This window comes from Syngnathoides biaculeatus, chromosome 17 (assembly GCF_019802595.1).
Source record: "Syngnathoides biaculeatus isolate LvHL_M chromosome 17, ASM1980259v1, whole genome shotgun sequence".
Taxonomy (NCBI): Eukaryota; Metazoa; Chordata; class Actinopteri; order Syngnathiformes; family Syngnathidae; genus Syngnathoides; species Syngnathoides biaculeatus.
Window position 1 is genome coordinate 17,061,370 of NC_084656.1, and position 20,366 is coordinate 17,081,735.

Here is a 20,366-nt window from a genome sequence, read left to right on the forward strand (position 1 = left end):
CACCTCCGTTTTCTTTCTCCCTCCAGGCGACACTTGTCTGCTTTGTGTGAAGGTCGCAGCTCTCTTGGTCTCCGATGAACTCAGACAAGCCTTTTAATTGATGCTTATCTCATTTATCGCTTTGCGCTAATGCACTTTTGTGAGTATGTACTTAGCCGTTATGGCCAAGAGGCAAATTGTACAGATTGTGGCACAAAGTATGAACATGATTTTGTTTATGGTGCATTTTAATGAAGAAACAATAAATGGGCGGATGAAACATTTCAATTATGCCGGGGGTAGATATCAAAGTTAGGTGGCTAGGACTGGAAGTGGCTTCAGTTCTGAAAGTTCTTTACGGATATTAAAGCTCCCTGTAAAGTGATTTCTCTCTAAATACTGTGAATATGGTTGAAATGTATGCTGAAAATATGAGTAAACTTACAGGTCAAGTGTCATCCCTAAAAACATTCTAAAATGGATATTGAAATGAAAAATAAACATAACATTATTCACTTCAATGTCTATATGAAAAAATAAATATGAGTGGCGAGCACGTCATCCACGCACAAAGTTGTAGAAGTCTCATTCGACACCCGAGTGGTCACCATATTGGCTGCATCTACTGCCCGTGACATCACCCCGGACATTCGCCATTGAAAACACGCTGTGGAACCTACTATGGGAGACGCCCCTTCAGACACGGAAGCTCTTTTCGAAGAACAGAACATCTCACAATCGAGTGAAGTGTCCGGGGAAATATTACCCTATTGTTTCAAGCCATATTTAGATGATATGCTGATCACGGCCAAACCACCTCCCTGTCCGATCCACTTCCGCGGCGGAGATGAGCCACCGCGGGCCGGCTTGGACTCAGACAAGGCCGGGAAGGCCGAGCCGGCTGGCCGACCCACGAAGCTCTCGTTCCTTGCACCTGTGCAATCCATTTTTCACGACGAACGAACCGGATCGTTTGGAAAAGTATGAAGAGCGAATCCATCCTCCCGAGTGTTCGAGCAAAATCCAGCAATGCAACGAGCCGACATTTTGACTAACACGAAGGAGCAACGAGCTACCTTCCAGCAGGTAAAACTAATAGAAAGAAATGATTCCGCTTGAGCGCGCTACTGCCTCCAACGTCGCTACCTGCTTTTTGTCGAAAACAAATCCCTCAAGAGGATTTTCATGGCGGAAGTTACAAAAAGCCATAGAAGTCAAAATCATGTTTTGTGGTGAAAAAACGGATGGTTCCATACCGGCTGCCGTTTTTTTTCATTAATAACGTACTAAAAATCATCTATTTCAAATCATTTATTTCATGACGTGCTTGGGTTTTCAGGCATGACTCAGCCGTCCCCTTACATAAAGTAAGTACCGAGCGCCATTGTTCCATCGGCAGATAATCAGCGGAATTGTGAGTTACATAGTAATAATAACTTGGCCCATTTCTACCAGTACAATGTGCAATCACCCATCAAGCTATGTCTACAACCCCCCAAAAAATGTATCTCCTGTTATTGGGCCAAGATGCCGGCGGTCTGCATGCACGCTCCTAGCGGCTAGTTGCATCTCCACAACCCTTTCCAACTGAACAGAATATTAACGAGGGAGTTTCCACCCAAAGATTCTTGTTGCCTGATGATGGCCTCGGTGGAAGAGATCATAAGGACAGTTGTTTTGCATTCCAAATGAATGATAGCGTTGGCGGTTTGAGGGCGCGCTTCTCGAATCGGAGCAGAAGTAGCTGAGTTCCCACACCAAAGATTTCAGGCGAGCGCTATTCTAACTGGCATGAACTGATGACGCCTAGCAAGGCGAAACGTTTTTTTAAAAGGACCAGAACGGCCCCATTGCAATCGATTAGATGCTCTGAGAATAGCAACCTATGTAAATTCTGAACAGGTTTGACTGAGAAAAGTGACATTTTGTGACATTGTTTTTTTGTTATCGAACTTTCTTCTACCTCATGTTCTTGGGTGAAGTATTATTCTGTCAGTGGACCATCCCATAGTTTTGTGATAAAGAACCTTTTTTTGCCAGGTCAGTCGTACTCCTCCTATTCCCAGTGCGACTGTTGTTTTCCACCTGCACCAGGAAAAAGACCCGTCCCCCCTCCCCAATGCTGTTATCATGTAAACATTGGAGAGGAATGTGGGTGTGTACGGACGCCGGTGCACTATTTTTATCGTTGTGCAAAATTTGGCTGGTACTTTACCTCTCGTACCAAGAGAAATCAATACCTTGGCGGTCTTTCATGCAACCTCTGCTGGGAGTCCGTGTGTGTTTTCCTCGCACTCTCGGTTTTTCTGTTACATCTGTGGAGGGGGGGGGGGGGAACGGGTGATTCAGGAGAAGCAAGATGTGGGAGGAGGGGAACGTAAAGAAGATAATGTGCTGTGAGGAGCGTGAGGATGCCAGCTGCATGTGCTGCAACATCCGAGGACGCACGGGGCGATTTCATAGTGAGGGGAAAAGACAAGAGCAAATCGGATTAAGAGAAGAGGCGGTGAAGATGTATGCGAGCGGGGACGCTTAAGCATGCAGACATGCGGCTCGAGAGATGAATTGACGACTCGTGGCGGAGTTTGAGGAAGCTTCAGGGCAGGACGAGGTCAAATCTGGACAGACTGAAGCCTCGTGTTTGTCTGGAGAAGATCAGTTACTGTGTCATTCTGTGAAATTCTAATTTACGCTCTTACGTGTTCAGCACGTATTTGTTACTATATTGGAGGTAACCAACAGTTCAGAGGTCCCGGGTTCAATCCCAGAACCGCCTGTGTGGAGTTCGCATGTTCTCCCCGTGCCTGCGTGGGTTTTCTCCGGGTGCTCTGGTTTCCTCCCTCATCCCAAAAACATGTAACAGTAATTGGACAGTTTGAATTGCCCCGAGGCGTGATTGTGAGTGCGGCTATTTGTCTCGATGCGCCCTGCGATTGGCTGGCGACCAGTTCAGGGTGTACCCCGCGTCCTGCCCGTTGACAGCTGGGATAGGCTCCAACACTCCTATGACCCTCGTGAGGATAAGCAGCTAAAAAAATGGATGGATTATCTCCTACTCTTTGTTGCTTTTAACTGAGTACAAAAATTGTTTGTTTCTTTTACTTCCCTGTCCATATTTTGTATTTGCATTTGTATGGATGCAGCGTCATCCATTTGTAATTAAAACATTGCATCTATATGTATATATGTATCTACGTTGTCTTTGAAAAATAATTACAAATTTTCTCGTCACCTAAATAAGTTTTTGTGGGGGTCGGGGTGATTTTTAAATATGACATGCTGTTCACTGGAAAATGACGTGCATTAATACAAAAACAAATTAAATAGTATTTGTTTTGGTTTGTTTGTTGTTTACGAAAAAATGTAGTTGGCTTTGTGTCACTAGTAAAGGCAAAGTTTCCAATGTTTTTAGCCCGGGAGCGAGACATAAATGTTCCTCAAAAGTACTAGAATTTTTTTCAGCACCGCCGTGATTCATTTGTTACTTTTTCTTTCCATATTTATGTGACACTGAAGCGTTATTATTCACAATTGCGGTTTGAGCTCCCAAATCTGTGCCGCTTTAAAACCAGGAGGTGGTCATTGGCTTAAAAAAATAAAATAATAATATTGTTGTGTGGATGCTCTGTTTCTGGCCTGCGGGCACTGAAAGGCATCCCACTCACAAACACACACACAACCTCAGTTGTGTCCCTGTGACAACATTTTTCCAAAGCGAGGCGGACGGAATATGAAGTTGTGCAGCTATTTTGGAGAAACGGCAACGGGCCGCTATTTCCGGACCCGCGTTCTTGTTTTATAAAATTCCACAAGTCAATTCTAAAGCCGCAATATTGCGTTTAAATAACTTGTTATTCCCTGAATGAGTCGTGAGAAGTCATGGTAATACTTCTGGGTATATTGCACATATGGATGACGGTACACGTGCAAAACAAGGACAAAAATGAATGGACAATAAGTAGTGCTGGCGTGTTTGCTTTGGTTCAAGGTTTGGCTTTGCGGATAGAGGGTGACTACACACGAGCGCGCACACACACGGCCTTTATGCTGCATGGCAGACCTTGTGGGCAGCCGCCGCCTACAGCATGTCGTGAGTATTTGGACCAAACAGTGGGTGGGCTGAAGGTCACATGTCCTCTGGACACACACACACGCACACACACACAGGCACATGCAGATTGTTTTTTGCATCGCTTTTGGATGGCCAACATGAAGGAGGCGTAGTTGCTCTTCCGCCACTCTCCGTGTTGGCGGCGCTAACCTCGCATCCTCACGACTCCGCGTCCTTGAATAAAACGCTGAGGGGACTTGTTTAGGGATGAAAAGGAAAAGAGAGGAAAAACTGTTGTTTTTAGGACTTTGTTTTCATGACATCAGTGTTTGTCGATCAAAAGTTTTGGAGGCAAAGTGGCGATTTCTGGCGTTATGTGTTGAAATTTGTAGTCAAAACAGAACTAGCAGAACTTTAGCATGTGCTTCCTCCCTCAGTGTACATCAAAGCTACTTCTGTGATGACTCACATATGTATCGTCTTCATATATGACAAAGGCCGTTCAAAACAGTGGCATAAGAATACGTTGTCACCCAGGACAACAAAGGCAAGCTCGGTTTTCTCTTTACTCATTATGACCTCGAAGTGTTTTTCATGAAAAGATTTCAAAGTGTCATGTCATTATCCAATCCGCTTATCCTCATAAGGGTTGCGGGAAAGCTGGAGCCTATCCCAGCTAGCTTTGGGCGAAACCCTGAACTGGTCGCCAGGGAAGCGTGTGTACCGCTACATCATCAGTGACTCCTAATATTTCAAGTGGTACTGTATAAATGTACTACTATGTGAGCGGAAGGTTAGTGATGGATTATACTGTATTCAGATTTATATACAGTATGTATTAGTAAACTTGTTAAAATTAGAAGAGAATTACTTAGCAGTTAGCCTTGATTTCTCATTGAATCGTACATCTGAAGGTGTACAACTTAGGCGTAATCCAATTTACGAGGTCCTGAGCTGGTCGAAGCGCTGCGCTCTACTTAGCGCTACAGTTCTTGCTCTTATCTGCAAACTGTTTATGTGATTAGTCAGCACACGGGAGGCCAGGCCAGCTTTTGTGCGAAGTGATGCTTTGTTGAAAGTGGAGTAGTGAGAGGCGGTGAGCAAAATATCTTTGCTGACTCTCTCAAGGATACTTGATGTCTTCCCCCTCAGCTGTTCCACACCCAATTTCCAGAACCGTCGACTCTCACCCCCTGGAGTTTTGAACTATTTTAACATACCAAAAAACCTTTTGTATGTGTGTGTGGAAGAACACCAGACCACAATATCCAGCTAGGATGGTTGTGACACTGAAACATGTCAAGATTGGAGTTGTTCTGCATACAGTTCAATGATTTTTATTTTTCTTGCTCGTTTTTCTGCTGAGGGTATGCATAATGATAGACAGTGGCCAAAGGCTTATTTTCCTGCAGAGAAAACAATGGCAGTCACTGCTAAAAGCGTGCAGAGACATATTTTACTCAAGAAACAGAGTTTATTCAGAGATTGAGGTTATTTGACCCAGTTTGGAGTAGTAACGTGACAAGTGGCCGTCATCTTTGTGGAACATTATAAAAAAAAATGTGGAATGAGCATTTGAAATGCCTCTAAAATCCTCCATGTTGAATACATTCATTAAAAAAAACCTATTGTTTCCTTAAAGGTCCACTGTCATAAAATGCATAATTTTTAGTATGTTATTAATGAAAAAACGGCAGCCCGTATGGACCCATCCGTTTTTTTCACCACAAAACATGATTTTGACGCGTATCGCTTTTTGGTACTCCTGCCATGAAAATCCTCTCGAGGGATTTGTGTTTGAGAAGAAGCAGGAAGTGACGTACAGGGCAGTAGTGCACTGAAGCGGGCTCATCTGTTTATACTAGTTTTACCTGCTGGAAACTAGCTCATTGTTCCTTTGTGTTAGCCAAAATGCCGGCTCGTTGCGTTGCTTGTCGACAACGCCGAGGCCGCTGGGATGCAGGGCCTCATCTCCACCACGGAAGTGGATCGGACAGGGAGGCGGTTTGGCCACGACGTCATCATCGCTCGCGGGCGGCGTTCTATTTACCACCGCCACTCAGAGGTGGATCGGGTGGGGAGGTGGTTTGGCCGTGATCCGCATATCATCTAAATATAGCTCAAAACGATAGGGTAATATTGCCCCGGTCACTTCACTCTGTTGTGAGACGTTTTCTTCTTCGAAAAGAGCTTCCGTGTCAGAAGGGGCGTGTTCGTTTCCCACAGTCGGGGCCACGGCGTCTTTTCAATGGTGAATGTCCGGGGTGACATCACGGCCAGTAGATGCAGCCAATATGGCGACCACTTGGATGTCGAATGACACTTCCGCAACTTTGCTCATGGATGACACACTCTCCGCTCATATTTATTTTTTCGTGAACACATTGAAGTGAATAATGTTATATGCATATATTTCATTACAATATTTATTTTAGAATGTTTATAGGGATGACACTTGGGCTTTAAGTACTTGACTGATTCTACTACTTTTCACCTGTGCTGTTTGTAGGAAAGGCAGAAACGTGAACCGCTACACAACCACTGCAACGTTCTGTTGTGACTAATTCGTCTTTGTGTATGTGACACTAGTCCATTGTTTCATGAAAATTGATTCATAGAGTTCTTGGCAAAATGCAACAAACTAACCAACAAGCCCTAACTCTTGTTGCAACAATTTTCTTTTGTCTCTTTATTGTTTACTTTTGCCTTGTACTTACTAACCGTGATTTGTTGGTGTCCCAACGACAGATGGCCACTACACCGGGACTCCGCCGTCTTACGGCTACGACGCCGACCGCGCAGAAGAGCAGCGGAGGCACCACGACATCCTGCCCTACATCGACGACTCGCCTTCTTCCTCGCCTCACCTGAGCTCCAAGAGCCGAAGCAGTCGGGACACCCTGTCCTCGGGATCGCTGGAGTCCTCCAAGTCGGTTAGTGTCTCACGTTGTGTTTTTTAGCAGTTTGCTAATATGCAACTGCCTTGTTCTAGTTACAGTTTTTGATTAATCAACGAGATATTTTTACAAAGGTAACTCCAGATGTGTATAACTCACCTTTTAGAATGGCTGGTCTGATTCGAACGCATAGTCAGAAACTGTTGTGTTTAACGAAGTTCCATCCACGATCTAGTTTGGACATTTGGCACCATTATAAATTTAACAATGAAAATCATTTTACATTATAAAAATTGTGTCATTTTACATGGCTTGCTGTCACACATTTTATTTATTTTTTACAATCTGAAAACATAACCCTACCAGAGTGGAAACAGACCAGGTTTGAACTGATGGACCATAGAACTATACGTATTAAATATACAGACATTTACCTATTCTGTTCAAAAACATTTCATTTTTGTTTCACTATCTGAAGTCCAATTAGACTGAACCTCTCCTGTTTCAGGTCAGTCACAATTACCAAAATTATTTAATTTTGTTGAATGGCACAACAAAGAGAGAGAATATTTTATATTATTTTCTGTGAGGTCAAAGGTTTACACTACTTCCTTAGTATCTAGTCGCATTTCTTTAGAACTGCTTGACTTGGGTGTAATGTTTTTGGTAATCTTCCACGAGCTTCTGACAGTACTCTGCTGGAATCCTGGCGCATTCCTCGTGGCAAAACTGGTGTAACTGAGTCAGGTTTGTCGCCTGCCTTGCTCGCACATGCCTTTTCAGATCTGCCCACAAATTTTCGATGGGATTCAAGACAGGGCTTTGTGATGGCCACTCCAAGACAAAACATGTTTGAACCATTTTGGCAGCGTGCTTAGGGTCAATATCCATTTGAAAGACTTAATCTCGGTCGGTGGCCTTTCAACCCATGTCGGTGGAGGACACTTGATGACACTTTCTTACCAGCTTCATCCAGAATCTTCACAAGGTCTTTCGCTTTTTGTGCTGGGGTTGACTCACACATTTCGGACAAACACATTCATCTCTGGGACGTAGAGCCCTCTCCTTCTTGTGTGATGTGATGTCTGGGCATTCCTACAGTATGTACACTAACTTTGAATTGCTTCAACAGATTAACGTGGCGCCTTCAAACCATCTGGAAATTGCACCCAAGGATTAGCCGGACTTGTGGAGCGCCAACGATTCTTTGATTTCCTGGCCGATTTCTTTTGATTTTCCCATGATTTCAAATAAGGAAGCAGAGTCTTTGAGGTGTGCCCTAAAATACATTCCCAGGTGTGCCGTTAAAGTCACGACCTCATCATCTTGGATTCCCCATGTTCTTTAAAGATCTAGTACTTTTTGTGTATGCAGACTTTTTTGACCTCAAAGAAAATAATATAAAATTCTCTTGAGAATTTCTGTCTCTCATTATTGTGGCATTTAACCAAATTAAATAATTTTGGTGATCCTGACTCACCTGAAACCGGAGACGTCTGGTATGACTGAGACAAAAGAATGATGTGTGTGCTAAACCTCCGGCTTCAATTGTTATTTGCATATTTCTGAGGCCTAAAAACTATGGCCATTTAACTTTACAGTTGTGAGTTGGCTGGCTCTTAAATTACAATAATTGTCAACACTTCTTTTGACCTAAATACATCCAGGAAGTAGGCTAATCTATTCTTACAGGAATCCAGTCTCATCAAAAAGCTGTAAATTGACGAGGAATCGAATCTGCCATTTGGAAGGATTGCTGTCTGATTTGCAGCCTCAGGAGCTGTCATCTGCAGATGGAAGACATCCCTTTTCAGAGGAGCGCTGTTCCTCATCTCGAGACAATAGGCACATTTGCAGCTGTCTGTCTCTCACGTCCAAGAGAGAAAGCGTCTATGACATGTGATGAAAAGGTTGCTAAGGAAACATACCTGAACGTGGGGTCAGTATAGATTATATAGCATTAATCGGGCTTGATTTAGTCATCCTAGAATGAGCGCCAGTTTGGAGGGGTGTCAGGGGAGATTGGAATAGGCTAATAGCGGCTCTCGCTGGTGTGACCTTGGAGGAAGTAATCGCATCAGTGGTCGTGAAGCAATATCAGTGACAGTCCCCCCCCCCCCCCCCCAGCCTCCTCTCGCCGCGAGTGGCCAAGTTTAATTGATGTCTCGGTCCTGCCAATAAATGGCGAGTCTCGCTGCAGCCCACCTTTGACCTGCCATGTTTTTATTAAGTTGCGTGTAGAATAAACATTCAATGAGTACAGAAGAGATTTCAAAGGATATTTACCCTACACATTTCAAGTTTTATCCATTCGATAAAAATCTTCTCAGTAGCCTGACACGCTTTCAGAGTCACGAGAATGGAGTTAGCGCCACCTTGATTCGCCCTTGTACAGACGCCCCCCCAGTCTGCTTCTCCAACTGAGTCAGAGCTCATACGAGGCTTTTAGGACGTCACTGTGATGAGTCACCGTCAACTGAAATAGTGCTCATGTAATTTTGAACTGCAGTTTCTCGCCATAATCTGACTAAGAGAAAGGCTGTGGTCAGATCATCTATGTGGGCTCGGTGGGTTTTTTTTTCCCTCAGTTTAAATAAAATATAGGGATCTTTCGTGATGGTTCATGATTTTTACGAGGTCTTTACTGTACTACTGCGGCTGGAATTAATGTTAAATATTCGGATGGTTCTTTGGGCGGAATGACGCGGAGCCTGACTACTTGGAGGGGTACGCGCGACATAAGTGCGTAAACAAAGGCCCGCGGGAGCTCCGGGCCGGCAGCCCCGGATGGTTCTTCAGACGGGAATAACTCAGAGTCTGACGAGCGAGCTCGGCGTCGGGCAGCGAGCCGAACTTTCAGGTGGCGGAGGCCTTTAGCTGAGCATCGATGGTGGCGCAGGCCTTTAGCCTAGCTTCGACGTCCAGGACTAACGGCCTCCGCCGGCTGGAAGCTCGCTCACGGCTGCTGGCGGAGCTTGTGCCCCGCTTTCAGTGAGTGGGAGAGGCGTTTAGGGTTTTGATTTTCATTCAGAATCTCTGTTGTTGAGGAAAACTGACTTTTTTTGTTCTTGTATTCATTGATTTTCAAGATGTCCTCTCATTCCTCCTTGTTACTTCTCCAAATCCACTACTATTCCAGCAACCCTAAAAGATGTTTGTTGATCATTTGACATCGCATCGTCTCTGTTTTTTCCTAAACAGAAGACAATTTCAATTACTGTGACAGGTTTTTTTTTCAGCTCATTAATCTATTGTTGCCACCCCCTCCTCAAGCTAAAACGCACGTGATTGGCGACTGTAGTTGAAGTCACGGTCCATAAACGTCACTGCGGAGCAGTAAAGACAAATAGTCTGTAGCAGCACGACTGCCAATTGTACTTTTATTGCAGTTAGCATCTTGCTCAGAGGCGTCGTCGTACACATCTGCTCCTGAACAGCCTTTTGAGCATCGAGTGTGAAATATGCGGTGCATATGAAATTAAAGAACCAGAAATAATGCCACATTTAGAGGGGGGGGGGGGGGGACACCATTTTCCTCCTACGGCAGCGGATGTCTCTGTGACGGCTCGATTCCACCGCAGACACGCCAAAAGATGGGAAGCAATCTCGTTAGGGATTTCACTGAACAAGGGCTGTCACAAGAGGGATGCTAAACAGCTTAGACTGCAAGAAATAGAAATTTTGAACGGTTAATAAAGTGCATAAGGGCGCATGGATCCCAGTTTGAGTGTTTATCGGAGCTGACGTTCTCCTGCAGTCTGCGGGGGAAACGGAGGCGATAATGTTATTACAATCGATGCTGGTCTTTTTACAAATGTGCCTCTGAGCTGCAGTCGCTATGCAGCGTGATGGCCATTTGGAATACATTTCCTTGATCGATGAAAGTGAAAGTCACCTTTTTTTCCCCAATATAGTGCTTTTTTTTTGCCGTTCACCGTTTGCGACCCTGCATATTCACGTATCTTACTCTCCACCATCAAGTCGACGATTAGTAAGTTAGAGCAGGGAGGCTAGTGTTTAGCTGTGCTAACATTTTGATGTACAGTAGATGGAGATTTGGCTGGCAGCTCCTCAAACTATTGATCGGACGTCCTTTCGCCCATTTTCACACTGAAGCCGATAAAACGACATCAACCACCAACATTATCACCATTGGTCCGATTACTGCAGTCCGTCTACTGCATTCTTCTTCTTCTTTTCCTTTCGGCTTGTCCAGTTAGGGGTCGCCACAGCGTGTCATCTTTTTCCATCTGAGCTTATCTCCTGCATCTTCCTCTCTAACCCCAACTGCCCTCATGTCTTCCCTCACCACATCCATCAACCTTTTCTTTGGTCTTCCTCTTGCTCTCTCTTCCTTGACAGCTCCATCCTTACCATCCTTCTACCGATATACTCACTCTCTCGCCTCTGGACATGTCCAAACCATCTAAGTCTGCTCTCTCGAACCTTGTCTCCAAAACATCCAACTTTGGCTCTTCCTCTAACAAGCTCATTTCTAATCCTGCTCACTCCGAGCGAGAACCTCAACGTCTTCATTTCTGCTACCTCCAGTTCTGCTTCCTGTTGTCTCTTCAGTGCCACCTTCTCTAATGCGTACATCATGGCTGGCCTCACCACTGTTCAATAAACTTTGCCCTTCATCCTAGCGGAGAGTCTTCTGTCACGTAGAACACCAGACACCTTCCGCCAACTGTTCCACCCCACTTGGACCCGTTTCTTCACTTCCTTACCACACTCACCATTGCTCCGTATTGTTGACCCCAAGTATGTGAAGTCGTCCACCCCCGCTATCTCTTCTCCCAGGAGCTTCACTCTTCCCCCTCCATACATTGTTTTACTTCTGCTAATCTTCATTCCTCTCCTTTCCACTGCGTGCCTCCATCTTTCTAATTGTTCCTCCACCTGCTCTCTGCTTCCACGGCACATCACAATATCATCTGCGGACAACATGGTCCAATTCCGTCTTCTGCATATACTGTATACCTCATCTAGTTTGCAACCCTAACGGGTTCACAAGTGAAAACATTGACACAGAATTCTAAGGACAGTAAGTAGCCTAATGGTGTTTTTTTTTATACGACGAAACCATAGTGACGCGAGTGAGAGACTCATTAACGTTGAGGTCGATGAATAAAAGATGATACGTCTAGAGATTTGAGTAAATCCTCGTCTGTGTCTGGGATTTTCGTGGCTGCCACCTTTGCTATTGTGTCTGGATCGTCCCTCCCGGTGTTTTTGCTTTGGGTCTTCGCAATGCTTCCCGCGGACTCTTGTGTTCTTTTTCCAGCTGTTGCAGTTCTGTCGAGGTAATCTCACATATAGCTCCGGCTGACTCATTTAGCTTAGCAAGGGCTTAAATTCATTTTTCACTCTTTCACAAAGAGTTATCACGTCCGCAGTTCTGCCTCGGGCGGTTCCTTTTAACCCCCGCTCTCTAGAATGTGATTTCATACTTTGGAAACCCAGCACAAATCACTGTTACATTACTTATTCACCTTCAAAAGCCTTTCCATTTCACTTGTCGCGGAATGTTTATACATAATGGCCAATTAGAATTTTTCTTGAGGGGTCGTTGCGTACAGTGTAGTAGAATTTACCCTTCGCGTGGGAAAGAATAACAACGAGAGTGAGAAGAATCACTTCATGAATAAACCATCAAAGTGAATGTAAACAGATCTGGATTATTTTATTTAAAATATACTCTACAGGCATGGGTCGTAAACTTTATGCACTTAATAGCACCCAAAAGAAATGGATTAACTCTCTACGTATCACCACAATGACCAACATTATGCATGGGGTTCATTTTTAATAAAAAAATGAGACATGAGTTTTGCACGTCACTCCTCGTTATTGTTTCTATATTTACTTTCCCCAAACCCCCCAGTCATTATTTTTTGGTGGAAAAGTGATGAGCAACAAATGTAGCGACTTTTTGTGGTCCTGTTGGAGACTTTCGGAGATTCCCACCAGAGCGCGAGGCGTTCACTCGTCCACGCCCGGTCTACAATTAAACGGCACATGCGCAAAGCCGCCCCGGCCAGCTCACAGACATAGTTTAAGAAATTTGGAAAGAATGACTACAAAAAAAAAAAAAAACACACACAGTAGTTAACATCCACCCTCCAAATACATCCACCATACGTGATGGATTTTGTGTACGCAGATGTCAACAATGACCCTGTCTAACTTCTGGAGTATTCCAGAATATTCGCACACCCGATAGTTGGAGATAAACGTTTTTAGCGGTACGAATCCTGTGGCCTGCCAGTCGTCTTTCGAAACTTGTGCACCATCTCTCTCTCTTCAGTCCCAACTGAAGAAACAAAATGCTGCCGGGTTTTCGGACTGTATACGTCTGCTATTCTTTCTTTTGTGTGTCTGTGCGTGTGCCCTCTCGCTCTCCATCTCATTCTCTTTCATCCTCTCTCTTTCCTCTTCCTCGTAGCCTAAAGGACGGGATGCATCTAACCTGAGGTGTGTGTGTGTGTGTTTGTGTGTGTCAGTCCGCGTTCTCATTCAGTTTCACGCAGGTATTTATACACCAACCTCCCTCCTCCTCTGGGACATCCTGCCTGTTTGAGTTATTTCAAAGTTCACAATAGCAGCCTGAGGAATCTCTCTATCCGTCTGTCTGTCTGTCTTCTTTCATGCTCTTTCTCGCTGGCGAGCTCCGACCAGCCCCAAAGCGGGAGAGTGAGGATGAAGAATTTCAGGAAGTACAGACCTTCTGATTATGTCTAGCTTTTATTGAGCAGTTGTTCATCGCACATGTTTTGTCAACAAAAAGTAAGGCATGCATTTTAATGCTCTTTGTTTGTTCCAGACGGAATGTGACCTGGAAAAAGGTTTGGAAATGAGGAAGTGGGTCCTGTCTGGGATTTTGGCCAGCGAAGAAACATACCTCAGTCACCTGGAGGCACTGCTACTCGTGAGAGCACACACACACACACACACACACACACACAATATTCATTTCCTCTATTTACCAATCTCTGGTAGATCAGTTACTCATCTAGTCTGCTGTAGTCTCGAGCTATTTTAAAACTCTTCTGACCCATGTTCAGAAAAGCTGTTGCGACTGAAATCTTAATACCGGGAAAGAAAGCAAATACCATGACAGTAAAAAAAAAAAAAAAAACGTGCTGCAAACCCACTCATCCCACGATCCAGTTCTGTGGCTCGTCCCAAATTGGCTGACTGAAGGAAAGAGTAGTTTAGTGGTAAACAAGCATTCATATTCACATTTAGGGTTGACAAGAACTGGTGTCACACCCGGTCCATAAAACAACATGGAACATAACCCTCAAAACTTTTGAGTGACAAATACAGTGGAACATCGAGTGACCCGGTGTAAGAACAAATATGTCACATACTACACTTGTGTGTCTTTATACAGTGAAGAAAATAAGTATTTGATCACCCTGTTATTGTGCAAGTTCTCCAACTTGGAATTCATGGAGGGGTCTGAAATTTTCATCGGAGGTGCATGTCCACTGTGAGAGAGTTAATCTAAAAAGAAACATCCAGAAATCACAATATATGTTTTTTTTTTTGTAACGATTTATTTGTGTGATACAGCTGCAAATAAGTATTTCAACCGTGGTCTTTCAGCTAGAATTCTGACCCTCTGCCTTTAAAAGTCCACCTCCGCCCCATGTATTATCCTGAATCAGATGCACCTATGTGAGGTCGCTAGCTGCGTAAAGAGACCATACAATTAGTAAGACTTAAACTTGTAATATGGCCAAGACCAAAGAGCTGTCCGAACACTCCAGAGACAAAATTGTACAACTCCACACAGCTAGAAAGGGGTACGGAGAAATGGCCAAGCAGCTTGGTGAAAAAAGGTTCACTGTTGGAGTAATCATTAGAAAATGGAAGAAGCTAAACGTGACTGTCAATCTCAATCAGAGTGGAGCCCCGTCCAAGATATCACCTCGTGGGGTCTCAGTGATTTGTAGAAAGGTGAGGAATCAGCCCAGGACTACACAACAGGACTTGGTCAATGACCTGAAAAGAGCTGGGACCACCGTTTCCAAGGTGACTGTTGGTAATACACTAAGACGTCATGGTTTGAAATCATGCATGGCACGGAAGGTTCCCCTGGTTAACCCGGCACATGTCAAGGCCTGTTATGTTTGCCAATGACAATTTGGATGATAGGGAGGAGTCATGGGAGAAGGTTTTGTGGTCAGATGAGACCAAAAGTAACTTTTTGGTCATAATTCCACTAAACGTGTTTGGAGGAAGATGAATGATGAGTTCCATCCCAAGAACACCAACCCTACTGTGAAGCATGGGGGTGGTAGCATCGTATTTTGGGGGTGTTTTCTGCACATGGGACAGGACGACTGCAGTGTATTAAGGAGAGGATGACCGCGGCCACGTATTGTGAGATTTTGAAGAACAACCTCTTTCCCTCAGTCAGAGCATTGAACATGGGTCATGACTGGGTATTTCAACATGACAATGAGCCAAAGCACACAGCCAGAAAAACCAAGGAGCGGCTCCGTAAGAAGCATATCAAGGTTCTGGCGTGTCCTAGCCAGTCTCCAGACCTAAACCAAATGGAAAATCTTTAGAGGGACCTGAAACTCCATCTTTCTCAGCGACAGCCCAGAAACCTGTCTGATCTAGAGAAGATCTATGTGGAGGAGTGGGCCAAAATCCCTCCTGCAGTTTGTGCAAACCTGGTGAACAACTACAGGAAACGTTTGACCTCTGCAATTGCAAACAAAGGCTTCTGTACCAAATATTAACATCGGTTGTAAAAAAAAATCATACATTGTGATTTCTGGATTTTTCTTTTAAGATTATCTCTCTCGTAGTGGATATGCACCTACGATGAAAATATCAAACCCCTCCATGATTTCGAAGTGGGAGAACCTGCAATATTGCAGGGTGTTCAAATACTTATTTGTTTTTTGGGAGCATATTCACGTCTTTCCCGCACCTTCCCTCCCTGTCAGCCCATGAAGCCCCTGAAAGCGGCAGCCACCACGTCGCAGCCGGTGCTCTCCGTGTCCCAGATCGAAACCATCTTCTTCAAAGTGCCTGAGCTCTACGAGATCCACAAGGAGTTTTACGATGGACTCCTGCCCCGTGTCCAGCAATGGAGTCACCACCAGAGAGTTGGGGATCTCTTCCAAAAACTGGTGAGCAGTGCAAACGAGTGACTGCAGGTTCTGTGTTTGTGATTTTGGAATTGTCTGCCAACTTATCAAGAGTCGTTTGAATAAATTATACTTTCTACCGTAATTGAGTATTCATGAGAAAAATCAATACTTTTGATCCATTACAATATTGGGCATGACGCCCGCTACTTTTGTTTGTACATAAATCTGTTTTCAGACTTCATCTTAGATTTCTGCATAATGTTTTTTGACTTAATTTCACCAATCAGACACCACACGGGAGTCACATGACCACACACAATCAAAATGACTCATATTTGGGGGGGTGACAAAACAAAAAAAACAAAAAATTGCTGTTCTGCCAAAAGCTGGATCTTTCAGCCCACTTCTAGCTCCAGAAAATACCTCGCGGTAAGTTGCAGATGTTTCCTATTGTTGCTTTTTGCAGCGCTTCTGGCAACATCAGCCCTACTTTATGGTCATAAATCACCGCCATTTCTTGGGGGACGTGTGCCATGCGCTCACGCTCGCACGCGCACACACAACACGCAATCAATAAGGCTGGTCAGCAAACAGCGTCTATATTTAATCACTTGAGTGAATAAAGTAAATGATATTTCTGTTCTGCCCAGTTGCACGTGTTTTTGATTTTTCAACAGCCATTTGTGGACTCCCACTTTTATTTTTTTTACTTTATGTTGATGCTCAGGTTTTATTCTTTATTTGTATTTTTTACTAATATTTTTTTTAATTTAGTTAAAATTAAATTAACTAAAATTTATTTAAAATAACATTAAAATTAATTTTAAAAATTAGTCAATTTAATTTTTAAGTTACTCTCTACTTCACTGAGTATTTAGTACTCAGTTACTGTGTGTGCCCCACAGTAACTTGTGTCAATGATGTCAGAGCCACATGTACGCCGCTCGCCTTAATGACTTGCACAGCGGCTCAATTAACCTACAATGAATTGGTTGTTAATTCTCTCCCAAATGCTGCCGCTCACCCACTGCTGCTGGCCTCATTCGGCCCTCTCTTTTTTTTTTTTTTTTTTTTTTTTGTCTCGCTCTCTCAGCCTCACGCGCTCTCATGCTCCGACAGACATTGATTTACACACACACACACACACACACACATGCGGGGGGCGCAAGCGTGTTTCACAATGCTGCCTTTTTGCCTCTGCAGCTGAGACCGTCGCTGCTCTGTATGCTTTGTGTCTCGGAGACAGCTTCCTCTCTCTCTCTCTCTCTCTCTCTCTCTCTCTCTCTCTCTCTCTCTCTATCTTCCGCTCTTATTTTTGAATATATTTTTTCTGCCGTCTTATAGTCACATTACGTGACTATATAATGAGATCGCCTTCACTCGGCCAGAAATTCATTTCAGTAAACAGCATGAGGGGCAATGTTGCAGTTTAGTCCAAAAGTGACGGCTCAGCACTAAAATAATTACATCTCCCATCTCCACTGGCCGACTTTGCAACAACAAAAAAAAAGCACTGGGGAGGGTTTAATGGCCTTGACCTCCGTGGAGTCGAGGGACTAAAATGTTATGGCTTAAAATATGACCTGATATCTGTTCCACAGGCAGCCGGTGACCCATAGAAAGTACTAGAAAGCCATTGTACCTGCAAAGCCGTGATGGGTGTTGGTTCTGCGGGGTGTCCTCGGTTTATGGGGTTGAGAGGTTAGGAAATGCGCGCGGTGAATGAAGAAAACATCACACAGTACTGTTTTTCATTAATTGATTGTTTTATAGTAATTGTCTGGATATGTTGTTCACATAAATATTGACTGTAATTAAGACTTTACTACTGCGTTAGCGTCTGATGCGTTTAAACTAGGCCGAGGAGTCTCGGTATTCACTCGGTTATATTGCTGTAAATCCAGTCCAGGGTGCGCAGTGTATGACCAAATTCAAAAATGCATCCATCCATTTTCTGAGCCGCTTATCCTCACGAGGGTCGCAGGAGTGCTGGAGCCAATCCTGACATCAGGCAGGAGGCGGGATACACCCTGAACTGGTTGCCGGCCAATCGCAGGGCACAAGGAGACAAACAGCCGCACTCACAATCACACCTATGGGCAATTTAGAGTGTCCAATTAATGTTTCATGTTTTTGGCATGTGGGAGGAAACCGGAGTGCCCGGAGGAAACCCACGCAGGCACGGGAAGAACGTGCAAACTCCACACAGGCGGGTCCAGGATTGAACGTGGGACCTCAAAACTGTGAGGCCCAACGCTTTCCAGCTGATCCAACGTGCCGCCTTATTTGTTTTTTTTTTTTTTTTGCAATCATAGTTAACGAATGAGACTTTGTGTAAAACCAGGAGTCTTTTATTTAAATATTGGTATTTGTATTGAAACTAGCTGAAAAGATCGATGGATTCCGGCAAAGATTAATGTGTACCCGAATACGCTTCCGCGTTCACGAGCCGTCAACCCGTCGCAATGTCGGATTTATTCCAATGAAGTATTTGTATGCGTCCAGACTTTTCTACGCTTTCAAATTCTTCCGTGTGGATCTCGATGACTTATTCACCAGATCCACGTGTATATCCAGCTGTCCAAGACAAGCGGAAGCAGATTCACAGTCCCAATTTCTTTTCGGCGAAAACATCGACTTCAACATTAAATTTGGGTCCTCTATACCAAGTGTCTCATTTTTCCACGTACCTTCGTTTATTATCACCTTCTAAATATTTAACGGTATCGGACAAAACTCTGGGCGTTGTGTTGTAAGACACGTTTTTGTTTCGTCTCAACGGACTTAGCATTGAACAGTGCTTTGTTAGACCGGCAATATGGCCAGTCACGTGATTTCGTTAACGTAGGTGCATGAGCTCGATAAAATCGTCTCGGCCCCTTTACTAGTGCAAAATACTCGGCTAATTGGTTAGTGTTAGGGACACCGTTTTATACTCAAACATGACATAATTACAGAATCCTAAAGTTTGTTTCAAGCTATGCAGTATAATCATTTCCTCCTCTGTGACACATAAACATTTTTACACTCTATGTACACATTAGTGCGAGCATATACTTTCCGAGGTATATTAACTTGCACAGATTATTCCCCTCTCTCTTCAGCCCCTACTCGTACGCTCATTTTACCACCAAAAAAAAAAAAAAAGTAAGAGTTAAAGTCTACACGACGGTGGCTGTATTAGAGGATAAGATTAGAAGCCAGCCCAAGAAGCGAGGAACATAGGCGGAGATTTTAAGGAGCGTCATCTCGAGCCGAGTAAGGATGGCAAGTGGATTTAAGGCTCATGGCTTTGACGGACTTAGGAGTCATGAAACATCAGAACCAAGAGTGGGGTTTGTGGGGGGGGGGGGGGGGGGCAAAGCGGCGGTGACAGGACATGAGCAGCGAGTGTCAAAGGCACGTGTTGCAAGGCTGAAAATCGGGTTCAAATACACCATTGCCGCCGCTCCTCAGAGGATACACTTCAAGCGGTGCTGCAAAGCCAAGCTTTTACCCGACTGAGTCAAGCAGGAAGCTGTGTGGCGACTTTTGCTAATTGTCCGTTTGCAGAAATGGAGGGGTGCGTCTCACCATCTTACGTTGAGAAGTTTCTCGTAGGTCGCAGCTAACTGAACAGGACGTCGTGGAGGACCACCAGGACCTTTATCCACCCATCCATTTTCTGAGCCGCTTATCCTCACGAGGGTCGCGGGGAGTGCTGGAGCCAATCCCAGCTGTCATCAGGCAGGAGGTGGGATAAACCCTCAAACGGTTGCCAGCCGATCGCAGGGCAAATGGAGACAGGCAGTAGTCACACATGTAATCACACCTACGGGAAATTTAGAGACTCCCAATTAATGCATGTTTTGGGGATGTGGGAGGAAACCGGAATCTCCGTAGAAACACCGGTGCTGACATGGGGAGAACACGTAATTTTGAACCCCGGTCCTCAGTAATGTGAGGCCAAACCTCCCTTTGACCCTTGAAGTTCATGTTTGGCAATGTGGAAGGAAGCCTAGACAGGAAATTCTTTAATTGTTGCTACCTGTACTTCACCACGTTTTGTATTTTATACTACAGTAAAGCCTTGGTTCTCAAACGTCTCCGTTTTTGAACAAATCGGTTTTCGAATGAAAATTTTGAGATTTTTTTGCTTCTGTTTTCGAACAGAAATCGGTACTCGAACGCCCCCGTGTTGCGTGCGGCCAGACCAGGTGACCCAGACGTGCTTTGTTGTGAATTCCCACGTCGCGGAAAAAAAACCGGAAATAACAAAATGCGCGCGGCACAACCAGTTGACCCGCCCACGACGCGTTTTGTTATTGTCAATTCGAACGC

At 44.4% G+C, this 20,366-nt stretch overlaps 1 protein-coding gene across 5 annotated transcripts in view; it reads left to right on the top strand.

Annotated features, from left to right (window-relative positions):
• The window catches only part of bcr (BCR activator of RhoGEF and GTPase), a 114,827-nt gene that overhangs the window by 59,047 nt on the left and 35,414 nt on the right, over positions 1-20,366 (top strand). For 3 of the 5 annotated variants that reach the window (XM_061800475.1, XM_061800477.1, XM_061800476.1), the window contains 3 exons: positions 6,779-6,963; positions 13,754-13,858; positions 15,900-16,085. In XM_061800475.1, the coding sequence (XP_061656459.1) occupies positions 6,779-6,963; positions 13,754-13,858; positions 15,900-16,085 (476 nt within the window). Of the gene's footprint in view, positions 1-4,009; positions 4,070-4,642; positions 4,824-6,778; positions 6,964-13,753; positions 13,859-15,899; positions 16,086-20,366 lie in introns of those variants that run through there. The other 2 variants (XM_061800478.1, XM_061800479.1) reach the window with 2 other exon arrangements.